The sequence below is a fragment of the Galendromus occidentalis genome, unplaced genomic scaffold (genome assembly GCF_000255335.2).
Source record: "Galendromus occidentalis unplaced genomic scaffold, Mocc_1.1 scf7180000077089, whole genome shotgun sequence".
In the NCBI taxonomy this organism is placed as follows: domain Eukaryota; kingdom Metazoa; phylum Arthropoda; class Arachnida; order Mesostigmata; family Phytoseiidae; genus Galendromus; species Galendromus occidentalis.
Window position 1 is genome coordinate 31748 of NW_003805077.1, and position 22087 is coordinate 53834.

General features: G+C 51.6%; 4 protein-coding genes across 4 annotated transcripts; 2 read left to right on the plus strand and 2 right to left on the minus strand.

The window, feature by feature from the left end:
- The first annotated feature begins 2794 nt into the window (after positions 1-2794).
- Mrgn1 (Mahogunin ring finger 1) lies at positions 2795-7422 on the plus strand. Its single transcript, XM_029110768.1, has 12 exons — positions 2795-2882; positions 3955-4162; positions 4282-4455; positions 4580-4724; positions 4771-4960; positions 5098-5250; positions 5304-6049; positions 6281-6444; positions 6548-6627; positions 6722-6847; positions 7025-7120; positions 7232-7422. The coding sequence occupies exons 1-12, from the start codon at positions 2795-2797 to the stop codon at positions 7420-7422; spliced, it is 2361 nt and encodes a 786-aa protein (XP_028966601.1).
- Positions 7423-8526: 1104 nt separating this feature from the next.
- On the minus strand, positions 8527-12847 carry LOC100906874 (4-hydroxybutyrate coenzyme A transferase). Its single transcript, XM_003740891.1, has 6 exons — positions 12595-12847; positions 10586-10748; positions 10169-10403; positions 9907-10086; positions 9507-9761; positions 8527-9369 (listed from the first exon to the last, which is right to left on the minus strand). The coding sequence occupies exons 1-6, from the start codon at positions 12737-12739 to the stop codon at positions 8953-8955; spliced, it is 1395 nt and encodes a 464-aa protein (XP_003740939.1). The 5' UTR covers positions 12740-12847; the 3' UTR covers positions 8527-8952.
- A 3026-nt stretch (positions 12848-15873) lies between these two features.
- On the minus strand, positions 15874-16729 carry LOC108863888 (uncharacterized). Its single transcript, XM_018638550.1, has 3 exons — positions 16582-16729; positions 16253-16389; positions 15874-16020 (listed from the first exon to the last, which is right to left on the minus strand). Exons 1-3 carry the CDS (start codon positions 16727-16729, stop codon positions 15874-15876), a joined length of 432 nt encoding a protein of 143 aa, XP_018494066.1.
- A 2920-nt stretch (positions 16730-19649) lies between these two features.
- On the plus strand, positions 19650-22046 carry LOC100907019 (glutathione S-transferase 1-1). The gene is made up of 8 exons (XM_003740892.2): positions 19650-19753; positions 20053-20223; positions 20335-20454; positions 20554-20634; positions 20786-20894; positions 21030-21085; positions 21224-21348; positions 21731-22046. The coding sequence occupies exons 2-8, from the start codon at positions 20086-20088 to the stop codon at positions 21822-21824; spliced, it is 723 nt and encodes a 240-aa protein (XP_003740940.1). The 5' UTR covers positions 19650-19753; positions 20053-20085; the 3' UTR covers positions 21825-22046.
- Positions 22047-22087: the final 41 nt, after the last annotated feature.

Consider the following 22087-nt stretch of genomic DNA (forward strand, 5'->3'; position numbering starts at 1 on the left):
GTGGCGATAAATCAAGAGAGTTGTGTATTTCGCGACCGTGGAAGAATTCAGGGACCTTCGAATCGATATTCCCGATGGGAACTTCTCGTCGGCGTGACAAGCTACGCAGAGTACGAACTTCTTACCAGCAGGGTTTTGCGCGGCGGTGCGGTCGGTATACCGATTCGACAGGCCCGGAAAATTCGCTGAATTCGCGATGAGTTCGAATATTGAGCGGAAAGTCTCGAAAACCCCCGAGACCGTATGGGGAGGGGAAACTTGTTGAGTGCCTACCACAAAGTCTACGGAGCTGCTGTGAATAAGCCGAGTGTTGGATGTTACGCCAGGAACTTGTACCATGGAGAGCGATGATTGTGTGTCTCGATAATAAACAGTTGAAACGTTGGAATCATTCTGCCAGAAGGTGTTCTATTGATCGGAGTTCTGTTTTACGCGGTTAGAATGTCACACTCTCGCTCGAACAACGGTGTGGTCTAGTCATTCCACTGATAATGAGAAAATCATCATCACTTATCGCATCATCATCATCTGCTATAATTGACTAGCTGGGCACAAGTTCTTTCCGTCCCGGAATCTGACCATCAGAATTCAGGCCGAACGCTTTGCTTTCATCTGAGTGGATTCTTTGCCGCAAGTTTCACCGAGGACTTCAGCGACCCGTCGACGTCTGAATTGACGCCGCTAACACCGCGGCCGGCGTTGCCGTTTTCCGTCGTCGACGCACTCTCCTAGTTTTATGGCTGACTCGCTCAACATGGAAACTCAGAAACGCACTCTCACACTCACTGGAACAGTTTGCCGCTGTGGCCGTAGTTGAGAACAAGTGCAGCTCGCCGCGGAAATGTTGCCAGGTAGGTAAGTCAGCGATCAGCTCGATTCGGCTCGAGAGTCGTAATCTCCAACAGTCCGGTCACGATTTCGCTGTCACGCACGGAACCGAATTAGTAGTGAGAGGGGTCACGGCAGCTTTTCAAATCATGGATATTGAAACGACGGAGATCACAAACCCGAACGAGCACAAAGCTCTTCTTTCGGCTGCGAATGGGTATCGATTCCCCCATCCGCGATATCGATTCGTGTCGCACTCATACACAACGGACCTCGGACCATAGGAACATCCGTTGATAGCACGCAGAAAATCTTCCACGGCAGACGGAAGATTTCTTGATACTTTCTCCGGGTATACGCGGAAAACGAAAGAAAGCCGCAAATCATTAGTTACGCTCCCTTGACAGAAACTAAGCCGTTCCACAACGACTGCTGTCAATGCCGCGTAGGTGTCTTTACACTCTCCCGTCATTGGAAAAGCGAATCCTACAACGCTTCTACGCGTTGTCACGATCAATCCGCGGAAGCTGTCCGGCCACCGCAGTAGGTCTACATATGCTCCGGGCTACATTCGAGCGAAAAGTATGTCGCACTCGCAGATACTCCCGTTTTGCTCCAAGGCTCAGACTCCCAATTTCTCGGAAATATCCGGTCGACGATGGAGATACAATCACGGAATGGGTGGAGAGATCTCTCTGGTGAGAAACTATTCTAATTGAGTCGTCAATTGAGCGTTTCGCGCCCAATAAGGCAGACCGGCGACTTATTTGATGTAGGAGAGCCTCCCCTCTCTGACAATGTCCGACAGTCGATTTCAGCCGAGATAAAGGTTCCTCTCAAATTATTCCTCTTCGCTGCGAATATGCCTGTTGGAGGTTGGACAGTACTCATTGTCAGATGTACATCACTACAGTATATCATTATTCATTTACCTCCTCTCTTGAAGACTAAGTGCTTATTGACGCAAACTCTCGATATGCGTCTGCCAAGACGCCCCACATAGGGGTGGGGATGGAGGCATTGAAATTTCTAAAATCCATATTTTGCAATACTCGAATATTCGACCCGGAACAAGAAGTACGTGCATCCATCTCAAGGACCATTGACCATTTTCAGCATCTGTTGCAGGCTTCCGTTACGTTGGCTATAGCCTGCTGGCTGGTGGAACCTCGTCAGCGACCTCTTCAGCGACTCGTCTTCGTGAGTACAGACCTCGTTACGAAGATTAGGCTTCAAATTCGCCCCAGCCATCTCCGGCAACGGAAGGGCGTCTCTTTGCCCTATCAAGTCCGCCCGCCATGCTGATGATTGAATAGCTCGAGCCGTGTAGGTCATTCTGCCACGGGAACGACGGTCCGCGCCTGATATCACCAATTGACTCGAGAAAAGTTATCTTTATCCGTGAGGATGCGACTGCAGTTCCGCGCGAAAGTACTCGCTGTAATGCCGAGTCCCCGACACCGAAAACTAATGATGGCGCTTACACGGCGAAAAACCGAGAAGTCAGAAAATGAGAACATCATCCCCGAATCCGAGCTTTGGGTGCAAAGAGCTCCGGCCCTGTTCGGCGGAGGAGGCGAGGAAACGAAAACTCCGAGCCTGACTTCGATGGAGCCGTGGAGTCGTTGTTATGCTCGCCTCCGAAGCGTCGATACGGAGACCGAGCTGGACCTAAATGAGCGCGGAATTCGGTCAGAATTAATTGCTAGGCAATGTTCTGCGCGATCCGAAATCGAATATCTCTCGATCACCTCCTCCAAGTCTCTTGGACCATAGGCGTAGGGTTGGCGATTACCACCGGTGTCGGTCGACTCTTCCTCTTCTCGGGGTCGGAATCTACCCGTTTGTCCAGATGATGAGGGTAGTAGTGGCGATGATAGTGGTGGTAGCAGTGCCCGAAAAGCAATCAGAGGGTTTTGATTTGTCGAGCTCGGCTTCGTTCGCTAGTTTGTGCTCCTAGCCTGCCATGGGCGCCTTACTAAGTCGTCAACATGGCTTGGCGGATGGCGAGGAAGCGAACAACAGTTTTGTGTATAGGTATCCACCGAAAAACGGTGAGTCTCTAGCGACACTTCCGTGAAACGCCTTATGTCGCCTGACCGTTCCTCGGGTGATTCCCCGAACCTTCCGAGATTCCCCCCGGGCGCTGATGGATGCAGCCGTCTCTGGTAGTGGGAGTCGGGGTCAAGCATTCCCGGCGGTGGGATGGCAGCTCGCTCCGGAGTCAAGCAGGGAGCAGGGCTTCGAAACTACCGCACTAACTGAAACCGAATGAATCCTTGGGAACATGGTTGTTGCGAAACTTGAACTGGAACTTCGCTGCGAGCTGCCGTAACTCTTTTCTGGGTGCTGAGAGCTCGTGGAACTTGCATTCGACGAGAAAGAATTTTGATACTCTTCATGTATCAAAATAGCTCAACTTTGCTCGTGGTCTCATGGATTCCGTAGAGCTTCCATTTGGTCGACTGTTTTCCGTCTTTCTGGGTAGGGCTCTTCCTGTTTCTGAGACGAGCGATCGTTGCTGAGAGTCGATGGATGAAAAACCGTATTATTGCTGTTAGTAACCCATGGATATGACAGACATAACCGCAATGAATGGGGGGGAAACCGATACGCTCGTCTCGCGGATTGCATGACCTGGCAAACGGATATCGTCGTCAATCGCCAGACAGATTCCCGCGTTCTCGGTGGACGTTGAATCCATTGTACTCTTTGAAGTGCAGGAGAATCAACTACAACGGTCACAATCAGGATCGAACTTCCGTTACTCTTCTGAAGGCTTGACCGCTGTAGCGGATCTATAGTTTACTGACCCAGGACTTCCCTCTTCGCAAGACTCGATTTCCCGGCTATAATGAGAGGAGTTCTGCTCCCTAGGACTACTAGGAACAACGAATATGCCGGGAAATATCATCGATCGACGAGATCGATCCTCTCTATGAGTGACCTCCAAGGGAAACCTTTCCGGGAACGACCACCCACCGCCAAAGTCCCATCCCGCTTCCCCTCGCAGCGCTGCGCCGGCCGCGGCTTCAGATCCCCCCTTCCCCCGATTTCTCTGAGACTGTTCCTTTTGGCTCGACCAATTAGGACGAAGACCAATCAATCGGCCAATCAATTTTCCAGGAAATTACTTCGCGTCTCATTTTATCATGGGAGGTGAGCGATTCGATGCCTCGCAGCCTGAAGCATATCTCTTCGGGGAGAATTCCGATCTGAACTTTCTCGGCAGTCGTCCGATGCCGTTTCCGTACCCAGCGCCGCAACCGAACGAGCCAACGAGACCTCTGCGGTGTCTAATCAACATCAGGAAAGAATCTCTCCGTTTCATCAGGTTCGTTGGCCGCCCAATACGGAGCCTACCTGGCATTTCAAAACCCAGGATCTGCAGGATTGCAGACTCGTACACTAGAATTTTCCTGCTCGATTTGAGGAAATCAACGAAATTTCCAGGGTCAAGGACAAGGAAAACTCTTGTCCGAACGGACTTTCCGAAGAGGAGTCGAACAAGAGCCCTCAGACTCCCTCCACGAGGTACAATCTGGAATTCGTTTTCGACTCGGAGTGCCGATGCGCCATCACTGTCCATTATTTTTGTACGGAGGAAGTAACGCCCAATGGCATAACGTGAGTGGATCTACGGTTATCTAGGAAGGAATGCTCCTCAGCGAGATGAAGAAGCGAGCGATAGCAACCGAGGCTCGTATTCCGCATGCACAAGTTCTTTAAATTGAGTTTTGATTGAAATCAGGTACTCGCCTCGTTTCCCGACCATGTCCTCAGAAACGTATCATTACAAACGAGGATGTAATCAGCAATTCCAACAAAGTTCACATGTTTTCGATCCGTCGAAGTATTCCGACTCCGAACTCACCTACAATAATTACACCTTACTAGCGGAGTATCAAGGTGAGTGATCAAGCCATGATCAGCCTATCATAGCTCAGCGATGATCCGCCAATAATCTCACTCAATCAGACGGATATCTTTATGAGCATCCGGTATGAAATCTCAGGTATAACCGCTGAGCGTACGACTGCGATGCCCGATGGCGGTGAAGTGTTCCCGGTTGTAATCCAATGCGTTGCCGAAGAAGGTGAAGAACCTAGACAAAGTCACGTTTTGCTTGCCGGTGAGTCTTCTTCCTGAATCCACTAATCGCCCACTATCCATTCCGTCCGATTCTTCCCTGTCTACAAACGGAGCGGTGAATACCTCCGGCAACCAGGGGGACCGTAATCCTAATGAGCTGCCTCTATTCATTTGCAGTCGTCGAACGCGCTAGCGCAGCCCTCGGATCTACGGTCGATTCAGTTACGTACACCTTAAAACCTCTCAAACAGAAGCTCTTTGTGGACGGCCTCGTGTATCTGCTGCAGGAGATTTACGGCATCGAAAACAAGAACATCACACCTCACGTAAGTCCTGCGACGCCCGAAATAGCTCGACGTGAAGGCGTTATGGGATTGATTCAGACTTACGGATAGGTCCCCCTCGGTCCCCCTTCTTACGACCGGATCGCTCTTTGCAGCCGGACGATGAAGCGGCCAACGGTGCGGTCGAGGACAGCGATTGTGAAGAGGGCGGTTGTGAGTGCGTGATTTGCATGAGTGAAGCGCGGGACACACTGATCCTGCCGTGCAAGCATCTGTGTCTATGTTCGGCTTGTGCCGACTCTCTTCGATATCAAGCAAACAACTGCCCCATTTGTCGCGCCCCCTTCAGAGCCCTTCTGCAGATCAGGGCAGTCCGCAAGATGCTCCTGAGTTCTCATCCTTCGGCACAAATTAGCGAACTTCAACAAGTTGGGCAGGACGTCCCTGCGGGCTACGAGAGTATCCCTCTGATTGAGGCTCTCAACGGCCCGACGAGTCAGAACCCAACCTTGACGGTTCCTCACGATCGGGAGACCACCGGCAAAAAATCGAAAATGCATCGCAACAAATCAAGCTCCGCCGGATCGCTCCGGCATCAGAACGACAATCTCCAAGTTCCAACGGAGGGAACTGTGACCGTGGCGGGTGGACCGAAGGAGTCTCCGAGGAATCGGAATCTCCAGCACCACCATCGGAGTTCCTCGGGAACCGTGACCGACGCTGGAGCTCTGACGAGAGCGGAAACAGCGCCTCCCGGGAGACATCGCAAGCATAAGCCGCACGGAAAAACGAAGAACTCAGCTCTGAGACCTCATACTGCTCAGCCCAGCACGACTTCTCTGGCTGTGAGTACCGAAAACAATTCCTTCCCTCGTGAAATAGTCTTCTTTTGCATGTTTCGTCGCGACCCTCCCAATAGAAGCTTATCGATTTCAAAATAGTCTATGCTCTTTAAATCCCCGCACAGTTCATCCGTGAGTATCGAGGACGCGTCTAGTCGTCATTTCTAACTTTAATCCGCTGTTATTTCACATTCGGAAATCGGGACTTCTCAGATCTCACTGAATTCTTCGCAGGATACGTCCTTGTCTCCGGAGAGCAAATCTCTTCTTGAGGGCCAGAATCATGACGAGCCTGGGAAGAGCTTGAAAGAGGAGGTTTCGTCGGATAATGACCTCGATACCGACATTCCAACAGTAATCACAGTGGATCAGGCGACGGACACTAGCTTGGATAATCGGTGAGTCGACTCGTTCAGGGCCGCGTTGCTCCTCCTAGGATTCTCCGAGACAGTCTCAGGATGTCGCTCGATATAATTTACCAACGTTCCGTCTCTGCTGTAGGGATCATCTGCACGGATCGCGGGAAGAGAATTCAGAGATGAATATGCTTTTCCACCGACGCAAGGCTTTCCCGGACCAGAGTGAGTGATTTGAGTCTTACTCCAATCGGCGTCTCGAGCTGATCCTAGTGATGATGATAAAATATCAACATGGCTCTCATTCCGCAACTTGCAGCCTGTCGCGACAGTGGCGATGCGCCAAATGACCGAATTAGAGAGCTGGAGCTCCTCGAAAAAACCTGTTCCCTGAATCTCAAGACCTCCGTCCCCCAAGTGCCCAGTCCTTCAAATTCTGTTCCTGGTGAGTAGGTTCCCGAGGAACATAAATATAATGTACTGACAGAAAGCACAAATCAAATTCGTCGAAAGGGGACAGAGACCCTCTGCTTAAACACTCGTATTATGCTCGTAACTACTCGTATTAATTCAGAGCAGGCTCTTCGGAGACAGGTCTGATGACGCATGTTTTTTTCCAAAGGTACTCCAGACGGCTCAGCGCGTTCGAGCGCAGAGAGCTTCTCGAGTTCCAGCTCTGGGACTAGACTCCTGGTGAACTCACAGCCCGCGACGCCAGGTAAGAAGAAACCGCGAGCTATCGAAATTCGGAAATTTTTTCCTCGAGGAAGTCACCGGGTTAGGATGTCTATGCCTATTAATCCGGCATTGAACCGAAAAATTGTTCCAGGCTGTCTGTGCAGTAATCCCGTGACTGTGGTCACGATACAGAGCTCGAAGAATTGCATTTGCCTACCACCGAAAGCATGTCTCTGCTCTAGCCCGACGAAAAGTGCAACGACGTCACCGAGCTCAAGGACGTGCATTTGTGTCCCGAACACTTCGTCACTGCCGGTACCAGGAGACACTGAGGAGGTGTAGACCAGACTCCCAGAAGCAGGAAGACCACCCGAAATATCATTCCGGGATTCGAGACCCAACCCGGAAAACACGGAGAAGGTCGCGTTTCTCGGAAGAGTCCGCCAAAGCACCGCGACTCTCGGTACCAAAAACGTTCACGAAGGGATTGTGAGGGAAATAGCTCGATTCGGAATGATCTAGATTCCTCGTAACGCGGAAGAGCGTTCCGGAAACGGCGCTCACAGGAATCTCACTGAAAAAGACAGAAGGCGAAAGAGGTGGAGGGGGCTCATGGAATTCCTCCGAAGTCCCACTCTACCCGTGATGAATTCTCCAGGACTTAGATAATGGTGTATATACAATATTGTAGTATCGTGGAGGGCGGTACCTGCAGAACAGACCCATGAAGATGCTGGCTGTATTATCGCAGTTCCTCTCGCAGAGTGAGTTTTTGCAAAATTGGCGAACCGCGAAGAAGTCTTGACGAGTATGCTGTGTTATGAGTTTTGAGGTAATGGCAGGACGAGGATAACGTCGAGAGCCCCCACGAGGTTTTCTATGAAGTTTCAATTAATCGGTAGAACTCTCGATTCGAGTAGTGATGCTGTAATCTCGGAACTTTTAGCTGTGATTGGGAGCATATTCTTGTATCTTGATACGGGAGATCAGCAACATATGAGATGTTGTTGTAGATTCAGCAACCTTGGAGACGAAGACGGTTCTCTCCAACTCGACAGTACGAAACTTCCAGACGCGTGGACTGAGAGCGGGCAGAAGAGAATTCGATGAGAGGAAATGACCGTCGCGTCGGTGATTCCTCTTGAAGAATCTCAGGAATGCTCCCTGTCCGCTGACCCACAAATAAATTTATGGATCGAATACCGAATTGTTTTTCTTCGATTTCTAGTCGCCGACGGAACTCGCTACTGGGTTCGTTTCCGATGATAATCATCGATTCCTCCTCGGAAAGCTCAGCTTCGCGCATTATCTCCTAAGTCGAGCGTCTCTTAAAATCGGGAATCTCGGACCGACTTCTCATCCCGGTCGGCGGGTCACAGGATCAGTACTCCCCTTGTCAAAAAATCCGACGTGGGAGCGAAGACAAATTAATTAGTACTCGAACGAGGTCATGTCCATACCAGCGTGATTTTATTCTGTCCTCGATCAACCGGGTTCGATTGGCTTCCCTGCCTCAATTAAAGAAGACGCTGCGCCGTCGGACGGATGGACAAACGATCCGATTCGCGATCTGACACCGTCGATGCAGACCTAACGTTACTATGTGTGCATATTGCTACGGATAGAATCTTCTATCAGATACGGGGATCCTCAGACATGATCTCTACCATCGCAGTCAATCGGTCGCATTTTCTCTCACTACAATCGATCTCTTCAGGTTTGTACAGTAGCCGGCCAATTGAAAATCGGAATATTGAAACCACGCTGCAACAAGACGAGCTTCTCAATGAGAGAAGTTCTGCTCGCTCCACCCCACCTCTGAAGTCATTCAATCTCAGAATTTTCCTCTCGAATTCTCTCGCTTCGTCTAAACTATGCCGATGGCATACACTTGAGTCTGTCGAATGCTTGTTTCTCGAGACTTTCTCTGTGATTGGGATGAGCAATGTTGATGAGGGCGTGAGCACGCTGGCGGATCGACTTCCCGAAAAGGGACGCGATTCCGTGCTCCGTTACGATGTAGTGCGCATGAGCTCTGGTCGTGACGACCCCAGATCCCAGTTTGTTGAAGACAGAGATCTTCGACTCTCCCTTCGTAGTTTGCGAGGGCATGGCGAGAATCGGTTTTCCGCGTCCGTCCTGACAGATGGCAGCACCCCGAAGGAAATCGACTTGTCCTCCGAAGCCGGAATAGATTCGGGGTCCGATCGAGTCGGAGACGACCTGTCCAGTTATGTCGACTTCGATGCAGGAATTAATTGCGGTCACTTTAGGATTCTGGCAGATGATCTGTTTGGGTGAAAAGGAATTAATATGAATATCAATCGATTTGGACCCATGTGGCGAGGTGACCTCGTCCCTGTTGGGTGCAGCCATCAGCACGAATAGCGAAACGAAATGATTCTACCAGAAACTCCGAGACGTACTTGAGGATTGTTCGTGTAGCCGACATCCAACATGAGGAGCGACGGGTTATTGTGCATCCAGTTGAAGAGTTTCTTGGTCCCGATGGTGAATGACGATACCAACTTGCCCTGATGAATGACTTTGTGGTTGTTGGTGATTGCGCCCGTTTCCATGAGATCGACGACGCCATCGGAGAACATTTCCGAATGGACTCCGAGGTCTTTATGGTTTCCGAGTTGTGCCAATACAGCATCGGGAATCGATCCGATACCCATCTGCGGAGAGAAGGTGGACCTTATCATTCAGCGGGAATACATTACCCCCAACTCGACTTCCAGACCCGCCCTTGAGGGTCTGGACCGACAGATCGAGAGCCGGAGTATCGCGGAATCTCTCGGGGAAACGCAACTCGGAACCTACCTGCAGGGTCGCCCCATCCTCAACAAGATTCTGTGCGATATGTTTTCCAATAGCCACTTCAACGTCGGTCAACGCGGCAGCTTTGTGCTCCGGCATCGGAACGTGACCCTCGACGAGGGAGTCGAAGTGAGAAACATGAACCGAGGCATCTCCGAAAGTTCGCGGCATGTTCTTGTTGACCTGCGGAAGAAATTGTTCCTCGATTCTCTTCCTCGTGTTTCCTTTGGACATCGTCGTTCCGACTAGCTCGCGTTCTCCTTACCTGTCCAACAATGTGCTTGGCATGAATGAGCGCAGCTCTGGCGGTGTCGACGGAGGTTCCCAGAGAGCAATAACCGTGGTCGTCTGGAGGACTGACAGAAACCAGCGCAACATCCACCGGCATGATCTTCCGGTGGAAGACGAGAGGTATCTCATTCAGAAATATAGGCACGAAATCTCCGCGACCCTCAGCGATAGCTTTTCGGCAATTAGCCCCGGTGAAGAACGAGTAGGACCTGAGAATCAATCACAAAATGAAGTTTTCTCAGAGGCGTCCCATCAGGACTGGCAGTGGGGATTTGCGTTTCGCTGCCATCCCGATCTTATTCCGATAGTCAAAGGCGCCGAATGTTCAGTATGCATGGTACGGAACATGACGCTCGAACTCGCCTCGAAAGCAGATCGCTCTCCTACTCACCGGAAGACCCCGTCGAAGCTCGGATCGTTATACTCGGCGGCACCTTCTGTATGGATGTGACAGACGGTGACTCCCTTCAGACCGGCCTTCTTTCCATGTTCTGCGAGGGCTGGTACGAGGACCCTCGGGGTAGCAGCGGCGCCGTGAACGAAAACTGTGTCACCTGGAAATACGATTCGCTCAGAGTGCAGATCCTGACCCACCACAAGATGTCTTGGTCTGTACAACTGAACATTTCTTAGGTCATGAAGCGATCGCCCAGGGATCGATCCATGCTTTATGATTCGAATAAGTCCCAGGCTTCTGCAGAGAAGATATGTCCGCGACCTTGAGATATTCGGTGACGTCAGTTAAGCTCAGAGAAACCTCGACCCTCGAAGTAAATCAAAGTCACTCAAAGACCCTCTCCTCTATAAATAGATGACACGATTGAACTCGAGATTTCCAAAGCATCTGACAACGCGGCTCTCTGACACCTCTCTCATCGAGAATCATCAAACGTCATCTCAAGGACGACTGTCGAGCTATCTCAGCCTTTCTGACTCATTTTGCAATCAGAGCAGGTCTGCTGTGGCATGTGGAGTCGGCAACTCCCGGACGGTTCCTGTCCCTCGGAATCATTCTTATTCCGAAGCCTGCTCAAGTTGACTCAAGTTCGTCAATTCTGCGTCGTATTCGAGAACTTCGGGATGGGGCACACGAGAGAGCGGAATGTAAGGGTGAGCGCAATACAGGGGGAAGAACGCGGGCTGTTGATCACGGTCTGGGTGGCCTCTCTCTGGACCGGGAAACTCAAACATCCGAGCCAAACGGTGGAAAACTACTTTTCGAATGTCTGCGAGGGAATGGCATCGAAGTATGAAGCCAGTCTTGAAGTGAGCGATCTACTCGAGGCCTGAGATAGAATCCGACGTCCAACTTCCTAAGGAGATGATTTTCACGGGCGACGCGCCAAGAGACGGTGCTTGCTCGTGCGCGATGTGGGACGCTGCGAGCACCGATAGAGCAACTAGATCAGATAGCGAGCAATAAGGAGCATAGTCACAAGTGCTTCAGCCTAATGGCAGCAGGCCGCCTCCGTAGACGTATAAAACGAGCAAACAACGCATTTTCAAGCCTCGGAGATCAATTTCGTAGGTCCACCATCCTTCCTCATGCTTAAGAGAACTTGCTAGAATCCACGTCGGAAACGGATCGTGCTCTCAGTTTTGGTACTCCCGAACGTCGTAGGGCTCTTAGAAGCCTCGTAAGCGACGTCTACGGCCGATGGAATGTCCGCGGGAGACGAACGTGGATCCGGACCGCCGTGAGACACCATCGGCCATGAGACTCGGGATCTTTTCCCGATGGTTTGTCCGAGACGCAGTACTTCTGTTCTCGCTCACTATGGAAAGCTTTCGATGCTGCGATGCCGATGGACAGATCCATTCGAGATACCCTTCCCATCGTCGACGTTCCGGAACGGAAGAACACAACTACTGTGTTCTCGGATTTTCCCTGAGTATTCTGGAAAGCGCATGGTGCCGTTCAGGATCATCGCTCAAGAACCGAAGTTCCTTGTCCAGCTCTTCGAGACCAGGGAGACAAGAAGGGAGCAAAAGGTCACCGATTCCATTGTGTTGGTCCACGCTCGATAGGCGGAGGACCAATGATAATAATCGAACGCCGAAACGCCAGGATCAACACCGTGAACGCAACAATCCCGCAAGAACCTTGCTCGCACATTGAGTAGGTGCGTAATTCCACGAGGGGACGACTCGGTCAGTCAGAGTCTCCGGCGGTGATCTTTGACAGGGTTTCTCCGCGATATTTACCCACAGATAGACCACCGTTTCGCCTCCCGTCAAATCATAACTGCGCTCGGGGTCACCTTGGCGCTCGAAACGTAATCAAAGATCGCTACGATGTAGGTTCCATGGACGATGGTCCTCGATTAGGGATTCTCATCGTAAAATCTTCGGGGAGATGCGGTGCATTAAACCAATGCGATGGTGCTCTCGGGTGCTCACCGGACTTGACGACACTGAGGGCCTCCTCTGCGCTCACAGTTTTGGGCTGACGATCGAGGGCCATGAACGGTTCTCTCGAATAACTGTAGAAGGATCGTATAGCCGAGCGACTGCCCGAAAGACCGCGCTGAACAGCTCCCAGCATTTTGCCTCGGTCGGAGAATCCACCTCACGAAAAACCTCTGATGGCAAACACCAACTTTCGACCACCACCAGCAGCACCACTAGTGCTGCGCTTGTTCGAGCAGACGATGTTTCAGAAGGAGCCGCCAAGCACTCGAAAACGGAGAGGGACGGCAACACCACAACACGCGCTAGTCTTTGTCTCCCAGTTCCAGCTGGTTATCCGACAGCTGAGATTGCGCGGAACTCGCTCAGGTTGAACATCTGCTCGCGCGTGGCTCTTGCAGCCGTCAACGTGGCTCGAACTGCCTCTCTCATGCATCCGATGGAATGTGGAGTTCTTCACGGGATTCCTCCCCCTCGGCAGTCTGTTCGGAGAACGAGAGCATGGACTCGTAGGGCAAGCGCTCATATGTACGTAATATGAAACCGTGCATTTATGTGAACTGACCGACGACTGGATATCGACGCTAGGGATGTGCGAAGGAGTGGCGATGATAGGAGAGGCATTCCTGAGATTTCTCGCATGGTTTCTCGAGAATCCCTTGACGACTCCTCCTCGCTTGTAGAATGATAGGTTTCACGAAGGATTGAGGAACATGACAAGTCGCAACCGCACTCATCAAGCGCCTGCAGTCGGCATGGCCTCCGCGCGAAAGCGGACCCAGAACGCTTTCGGCCGGGGAGCAATGGACGCCTCGGGGAAAAGGGGAGGCATTTGGGAAAACCCTTCCGTGCCGTGAGTGACTCCGCAGCATAGAAATTCGCCTCCAAGTCTCTCGGAGCTCTACTGCAGCATCGGTGCTTCCGCCGTCCTCCCATGCGAGAAGATCTCTCATAGGACGCCTCGGAGCAAAAGGGGAGATATCTGGGGAATCCCAATCCCGTACTGCGAGACCTAGAAATTCCGGACCCGTGTCAAACCCACCCACAGCGGAAAAAGGCGCTCAGAGAATGTTCTCGTTCTCACCTAATAGAAGTACGAGGGTTGCCGTGAGTGAGGCCGCAGCATAGGGATTTGCCTTCAAGTCTCTCGGAGCTCAACTGCAGTAATGGCGATTCTGCCGTCCTCCAATGCGGGGAAATCTTTCGTAGATTCGCCACTGGTTTCCGATGCGCCCGATAGATTCATCTAGAATACAGGTAAACCTACAGGATTCTTCCGGATAGCGCAGCCCGCACGGAATGGCGCTCTCTTATCAATGTCAATACGCATATGCATATGTCACACCAACGAGATGCCTTCATACATCGATGATTACGCTGCAACTTCATTTTACGGGGGGCTCTCTGTCCGGGAAATCCATCATGCGAGGCCTCCGCGATATGGAGACTGTATTCTCAGCAATCGGGGGGAGAAATTCCGACCATCCTCTCTGTGTTGGGGTTTGAATAAATATGCCGCCGTATTTTCATCATTTATACCTAGGTGCGCGACTTCTCGCGTCCACGAAAGGTGACGTCTAATCATCATCAGCTGCGTATGTGAAATGTCTGAGTCGCTTGTGGGAGTTAGCTATTGCGTCAGGTCACTCGAGAATGAACCCATTTAAGAATCAGAAATTCTCCTCTCCGCACTACGTAACTCCATCCGCTGTTTAATCGAGAGTGCTCCGTGTCTATGGAACATGCGAACAGCCGGGAATCATTGAGACCGCAGTCGAATGCGACGGCGTCGATCGATTCTGATTTTCCCTCTAAGCACACCCCTGATCCTTGCGATCCACTCTGACTCGACAAATCCAAATTCACGACGTTCGGAGCGATGAGCATACGAATACCTAGAGATGGTCCCCGACGATATCCCAGTCAATGGCGGCTCTCTGAGAATAGGTAGGATTTGGGCGCCTCTGTGCGATGATTCGGCTGCGCTGGAACAAATCATCTATAGACTGCTCGTGAATTTCGGGGCATCCCGTAAGCCTGATGGAATGAAGCAGTCGGACTTCCTAAATTCATGTTGGATGCCTGTCTTCTTGCTTGCTCGAGTTGGTGCAAGTGATCCCGTCGATTTAGGTCCTGTTTTCTTGCCTGTTCCTGTTGGAGCCAGAGATCCCGCTGATTCGGTTCCTGTTTCCTCGTTTGCTCGTGGTGGAGCACTTGGTTCCGTCGATTCCAGTCCTGTATCGGATCATTCATGCGAGCTATCTTCGGTTCTTTGTGAGATGTCTGCTGCGGGGGTTGAGCCGCAATCCGTTGAGGATAAGCCGTCCCTCGAGCGCCATACCCCGAAGATTCGTGCAAAGTCGATGTATAGGCTCGTGGATCAGCTGCGGATGCGTGTGGATTGACCGCAGGATATCGTCGCACAGCCGCGGGGGCTTGTGGGACAGCCGCGGGAACTCGTTTCATACCCCCGGTGGCCTGTTGGAGAACCGCGGGAGCTTGTGGGACAACCACGGGAACTCGTCGCACAGCCGCCGGAGCTTGTGGAACAACCGCGGAAACTCGTTGCATACCACCGGGAGCTTGTGGAACAGCCACGGGATTTCGTCGCACAGCCGCGGGAGCTCGTGGAACAGCTGCAGGAGCTCGTGAAACGGCCGCAGGAGCTCGTGGAACGGCCGCAGGAGCTCGTGGAACGGCCGCGGGAGCTCGTGGGACAGCTGCGGGAGCTCCTTGCTCGACCCAGCCGATGTTCTGATCAAATTGCTGATTCGGGCGATTGTTAGACTTCCTCGGATCGATCGGTCGGTGATCAACAGGATCAGGTTCCCGCAGGTGGGCATCCAATCCCGCCTCTTGTAAAGCCCGAGTCTGCTCCCGCATCGGTGCGGCTCCGAGTTGCCATCCATCTTCCCCAACATATTGAGTGCCGTCTCGGCATTCGGCGCCTCTCGTATTGTTGATCCCAATGATGTCTGACGGCGCCCCGTCAGAATCTTCATCACTATGTTCTGTGAGAAATTCTTCGATGGCGTCCTCTGTCTTAATCGCTCTGAGCGCGTCCAGCCTAGAGGCGAACTTCGGACTTGGTATTCTGTTCTCAGCCATCGACTGGTTCAATTTTGACCTGAGAGAGAGAGAATTAATTTGAAACTTCATTTGATGATATGGAGATTCGGGGGAATCCAAAGTTCTAGAGAGACCAATGCGGCCCATCCCAGACTGCGAAAATTCCAAGTCAGTATGCCACGGGAAGCATCGAGAGGAACCTCACAGGAATTTTTCGCCTCTCCGCTGAAGGAGATCCAGTCTCTTCGTTTCAGAGTCGACTCGACGCGCCTGTTCAGAAGCAGCTTGCACTCTTTCTTCCAATCTGTCCGCGAAGAGCTGTTTCAGTCGCACCTGCGTCTCATTCGCCTGCGATCAAATGGAAACATCAGCCGTCGATGCGACAGATCTATCGATGAAATATACATGCGATCAAACAACGACAGATATATCAAGCGGATGCGGAAACCAAGCTCCGCACTCGGAAGTCTGTGTGGGACGACTTAGCCTCGAGAATACGTATCAACGTACGAGGAGGAGCTGGATCGCCGGGGGATGATGATATATATGGGAAGTACAATCATTGGCCTAGACAACTCACCTTTAGGATAAGCGCAACGATATCCCTCGGCATCCGCATTATAGCGCGCAGTGCCTCCGGAGGATCACTGGCGTTGATTTCGAGAGATGCACGAGATCTCTTGCGACACACTTGGCAAGCGAAGACAGCATTGTGATCTGGAATTTCCGTCACGACTCAAACCTTTAGTGGGATCGAGTGGCTGACAAGGAGCGAATAGATTCTTCTCGGCGTTCCCGATTGGAATATAGAGGCTTGTCAACCCTGACTCGCCAGGGGACTGGCATCTCCGAAACTGGATGGAATGGGTGAATCAACTTCGGCAAGACTTGGCTCCCGTGATCCCTTACCGACTTGAGTGCAACGCGTACAGAGGAGGTGATCGCATTCCGTGAGCAGAAGAACGTGGCCGTCGGCGTCACCCAGGCCGCAAATCATACAGAACAGACCCTTGGGACAGATAGCTCGAAGTTCGTCTTCCTCCTTCTGTTCCTCCATGTTCCGGTATTTCCACGGGCTCGCAGTAATTTGTGTGATTAGAGCTGGAAAAGAGGTGAGAGCATGGCGGGTTTTTAAGCTGATATTGGCGGTCGAGTCGCTCGAGGTGAAGAATACACCACGAAGCACGACTGATCGCAGTGCAGTCCCCGATAAAGGAGAGCATTCGCGAAATCGCAGTGGGTGGGGCACTCGTTTCCGAAGGGATCGTATTATCGCTCGCTCGGGCGATCAGATAGGATTGACGGCACAGGAGCCAGGGTAGGAGGCATGCAATCCAGTCGTCAGATACGCAGATTTATATTTGTAGACGGAAACACGAATCGACGGGGAGAACCTCCGATTGAGAAATAATCGAACCGCTCGATTTTTTCCGTCGGCTCAGTATGCCGTCTGTCGAAGAGCAGCTGTGAAATCTGATTCGATTCCGATCGATCCCGACTCGAACACCGCATAACTCACCATACAAGGAACTTTCGCTCAGCACCGAACTGAGAAAATGAGAATATGACCCATTCCACCGTATTTCTGATCTTTCAGCTTTAGCGCATTCGCTTATATCAACAGGAGCCCTAAGTTGACAGAACACGAGTTCCCCGCGGGAGGAGGAAAGAATAATTATTGACTCCTCCTCGCAGGGGAACGGAGCGAAGGATGAGCAGTACTCACATTATTCCGGAGCTCCATGAAACCGCTCCCAAGGTTTGCGACCACAATGTTGTGGATCCTCGGATCATACTTCTATTCGGGGATAAAGAGAATATGATCCGAATGTGACTAATATTGTACATATCGGAGCTCGTGACTTGAAGATGGTCTCTCGCTTGAGAAGGGAAATTCGGAGTGGAGAAATCGCGTCTCTCGACCACTTATGGAGCGAATTACATACCCCATTAGAGGCTACCGGTGGCTGCACCCGATCTGCGATAAGGAAAAAATATAGCATATCACGAGATATGAGATTAGCGATCCAGTAATGAGATGCAGATTATCGACCGAGAGTCTCGTCAGATTCCGCTGTCCGTCAGTCCAGAGACAGAGAATTCAACCTTTAGAGAGACGCTTCTTACGAGATCCCGAGTAATCGATGTTACCCCAATTCACGGTGAGGTCGGACGCAAACAACGAGTCCTGTTTTATTTATGACTGATCGATGCTGCACCACTGAAGTGTTCTCGGAGTCTCGAACTCATACGCATCGAAACAGCGCGGAACGTGCTTCCGAAGCTCAACGGAGTATCTCGGCTCATACCTAAAGTTGTGGATTTCTTGCAGTGAGTGAGAGCGATTTCGTCTCCTGAGTGTGACTCGAGTGTTGGAGTCGATTGCTCGCTCGTCTGAAGCCGGACGGCTCGCATTCCCACGGGCCGGTGGGGACGTTCCGCTTTGCTCGTGATGGTTCGCGCCTCGTCCTTCCTGCCTCCCAACTTTCGGAAGGAGCACGTTGTTCGAAGCGGGCACCCCCATTGAGCAGGAAGGACCTGGTGGTGCCGAACGGATGCGGAACTATTACGCAGCGAGAGCGGCTAATTTTATCGTAGGCTCTTCGATTGCAGACCAAGCATAACGCCTACGGCGACGCTAACATTCTCACGGCTAACCTCGCGTGCGAGCTTCTATGCCCCCTTCCATATCTGGGTTGGTATTCATTGAAAATCAATAACATCTCGGAGAATGGCGAAGTCTCCGCCACGCTGACACACTTTCGATAACTGGGCAAGGGATATTGACAAGCTTCATATGCACTTTGACTTCGCATCGGAGCTCCACTCAGAATCGAGAAGTGGATTTGTGCAACGGCCCCTCAAGAGTTCCGCCACCACGAAAAAAAGAATTCAGGTACATCGACGTCCGAACCAGGGTGAGACAATATTTCCGATTAGTACCTAATCAACTCCCGCACCGATTTCAAGAATCCGCGTGACAAGCACACGCGGGTCGCGAGCCCCCTTGCCTCGCACTGAGTCTCGGATGAGGAATATCTCGTCAGAATCGTTCTCGTCAATAGGGGCTCATAGCTGCCTCAAAATCCGTGGGCCATTGGAACCCGATCTCAAGGTTTCACGGTTGCCTTCGCTGTTTGGATTCGCGCAGTCTCTTGACTCGACCAGTTCGATGCCGATTACGATTCCGACGTGCAAGGGCTTAGCTGATCGAGAATAACGGGTGGTATTGGTCTTCTCAGCGCTTTTTTTGATGACCGACTGAGTTGAGACATTCGGAGTGAAACTGGGGTGCAGCCCATCACATCCGCCTCCGGAGGAGGAGAAGCTGTCGGGGAACAAGGACATCCTGAAAGCTCCCGAAATCATCGCTGGCGACCACGACGAGCTCAACGGAAACATTATAAAGCAGGACGGCGGAAAGCCAGACACGAAAGTGAGTCTCTCTTACACCTGATTCGCGGTCGTAGATGATGAAGCAGAAATACTCCGATCGGTGTGTGACGCGCGGTTTCACGTCTCGGCGTAAGGGACCGAGTCCCGTCGGGAAACTCCCAGATTAAGAGTTCGATCGCTATATTTCCCGAGTGAAGCTACGGTTTCGGAGGCAGGTGCAGGGGGCGAAGCTCGTCGAGCGTGACCCGGATTCGGCCCGTGTAATTAGTAGCTTGCTTGCTAGGAGCCTGTAAGCCGGATTGATTTTTGTCAAGCCGCAGAACATTAGGACACAATGTCGAGGTTTATTGATTGGCAGTATCGTCTCGCCCGAAAGACTATCATGCTTGTCGGTAGGTTGGTCGGTCGGTCGGTCTGCCTATCGCTCTCCGGGTAGCGCAGCCATCTCGTCGTCGGGCTAGACGACGTGCCTGCTACCGACTCGAGACAAGGGAGCGAACCTTTCGTCTGTAACCATGGCTACCTAGATGATACGGCAAGTCAGCTCTATTTGAACTTTAGCTGAAGCTCTTTCGAGCCAGAGCAGGACGTTTGCGCGGATACCTCAGCGGGAGTTCCCGAAGAATCGAGAGCATAGCCGAAGGAGCTGGTTTTGCTTGTGACGTCCCCCTGGACAAGCATTTGAGTGAGTCCGTGACCAGAGTTGGAAAAGCACAAGGATGCAGATTCGTCCGGCATCTGCATCTACAGGTGGTTCTGAACTCGAGATTCTGACCTCGCTCGTGATGCCGCGGTCCCGACGGTACTCGGCGCTCATAAGACTCAGGAACGGCGTCGGGGCATCGGAGTCGCTGTTGTTGTTCTCGCAGCGGTCCAACCGAGTTCCTGTCCCTCGGAGAAGCTGATCGATTGACTCAGATCGGAATCGTGAATAAGAATGTACGTCAGCTTGGAGCTAAAGCATTCCCTTGTCGGACGTTGCAGCTTTCGGACAACTCGAGTGTGAAATCTGAGAAAATGACCGTTCTGTATCACACTGATGGAAGCGCTCCCTGTCGAGCGGTGAGGATGCTCGCGAAAGAGATCGGTGTCGAGCTGGAACTCAGGAGCTTGGATCTCTTCGCCGGCGACAACATGAAACCCGAATTTCTCGAGGTGAGTCGCTTGCCACCCACGGCATTGGCCCTGAAGGCTCACCTGGAACTCTCGCGCGAATCGTCACTTGTCGTCGTTCCTCAGCCTCTCAATTGATGCTTCTCGTCGCAGATAAACCCACAGCATACCGTGCCCACGATTGTGGAAGACGACTTCGTCCTGACAGAGAGTCGAGCTATCATGACGTATCTGATGAACAAGCACGCACCCGAGAGTTCTCTCTACCCTCAGGTAGCTAACAGATCCGATCGACTTGCGACTTCTCCGATAATCCGGAGGAGGTACATATCTGCCTGTAATCATTCCCCTCGATTTCCATGATCTTTACAGGAACCGAGAGACCGCGCACAAGTTGAGAAATACCTCTATTACGATATGGGAGTATTGTACAAATCAGTCCTTGACCTTTTCGTGAGTTTCGCGCTTCGATCTCACCATTCTCCGTTTCTGAATACGGCTCGAAAATACCATGGTGATTTCGGATGCGTAACTGGGTGCCAATGAACTTTGGCTCAAGTTTTGCCCGACTGATTCCGACCTCGATTTTTCTCAATGTTTTCAGCTCGCTCCGCTCTTCGGACGGCCCTGCCCCGAGGATGCCGAGGAACGGCTCAAGAGCGTGCTCGTATTCCTGGAGGAACATGTGCTCGGTGATAAGGAATACATCACAGGTGGGTACTCTATGCATCCGACCAGGCAAGGCAGAGGCCGTCTCGTTCAACAAAAAATGAAAATACCATCGAGACAATTTCTCGTGGCAATCTCATCTCCGCTGCTTCCCCGATAGAAAAATCTCGGCGTTTCAGGGGAAAACTTCACCATCGCGGACATCTGCATAGGTGCAACCCTAACCTGTCTCGAAGTAGGTATACCTTCTTCGCCATCTCCGGAATCCGAACAATGACCGGGGGGAATCGGAATGGCGATCAGAATGTACGTTCATAATATGAAGTCGCGCACTCTCCTGCTCGCCAACTGATTCAAATTCAATCTCTTGAAGGCTTTCGAATTCGGATTTCCCGATGCTCCCCGTTTAGAGAAGTACTACACGGAGAAGATCAAAGCGCTCCCCTATTTCGATGAGATCAATGGGCCCGGTATCGAACTACTGAAAAGCATCAAATCGTGAGTTATCCCATCTTGGTCGATCGGGAGGAGAATGCTTAACGCTATCCTCGTGCGTAAAAAATGACTTGGAATGAATTCGCTCGTAATATGAAGTCGGTGTCTCGTCTCCCGAATTGTGGAGCGGGAAGGCATCTCAGTCAGCGCTCCGATTCCTCCCCTCGCTAGAAGAGCTTCAGATCTCGACAGCATGCGAATGTCCGGAGAGTGCATCTCCTTGACCAAAGATGCCACGCTGAGCTTCCACTATAGGCGTGTGGGTTTGCAGGTGGAAGTTCCCATGGCGCTCGAAGCGAACGCCCCGAGCGCCAACCCCTGACGTGAAGTCGACAAAGCTCCACAACAACGGATATCGCAGACACTCAGTACTGCTTATTTGCAGGACTGAGGAAGCGACCCCCGAAGAGGAGCAAGAAGGAGGGGCGGCTGACGAAGAGGCGGGTGAAAATACTGCAGAAGCGGATGCGAATGAGTAACACGTCGAGGCATTCCCTAGAACTTCCTGAGGATGGCAGAACCCCTGGCAAGCATTTAGATTCGCTTCGATATCAATATGGCTGAACGTTCTTCGTTTCGGCAGAGAATGTGGGGAGTATCTTTTTGATATGCCGCAGCGAACAAACCTACACTTCAGAGTTGATAGAAAAAATACAAAGAAACATAGAAGACACGCTGTTTGAAAATAAAATAATCTCCCGCTGCTATCGTTTTCTCTCGCGGAAGTAGTTTATTTTTTCTT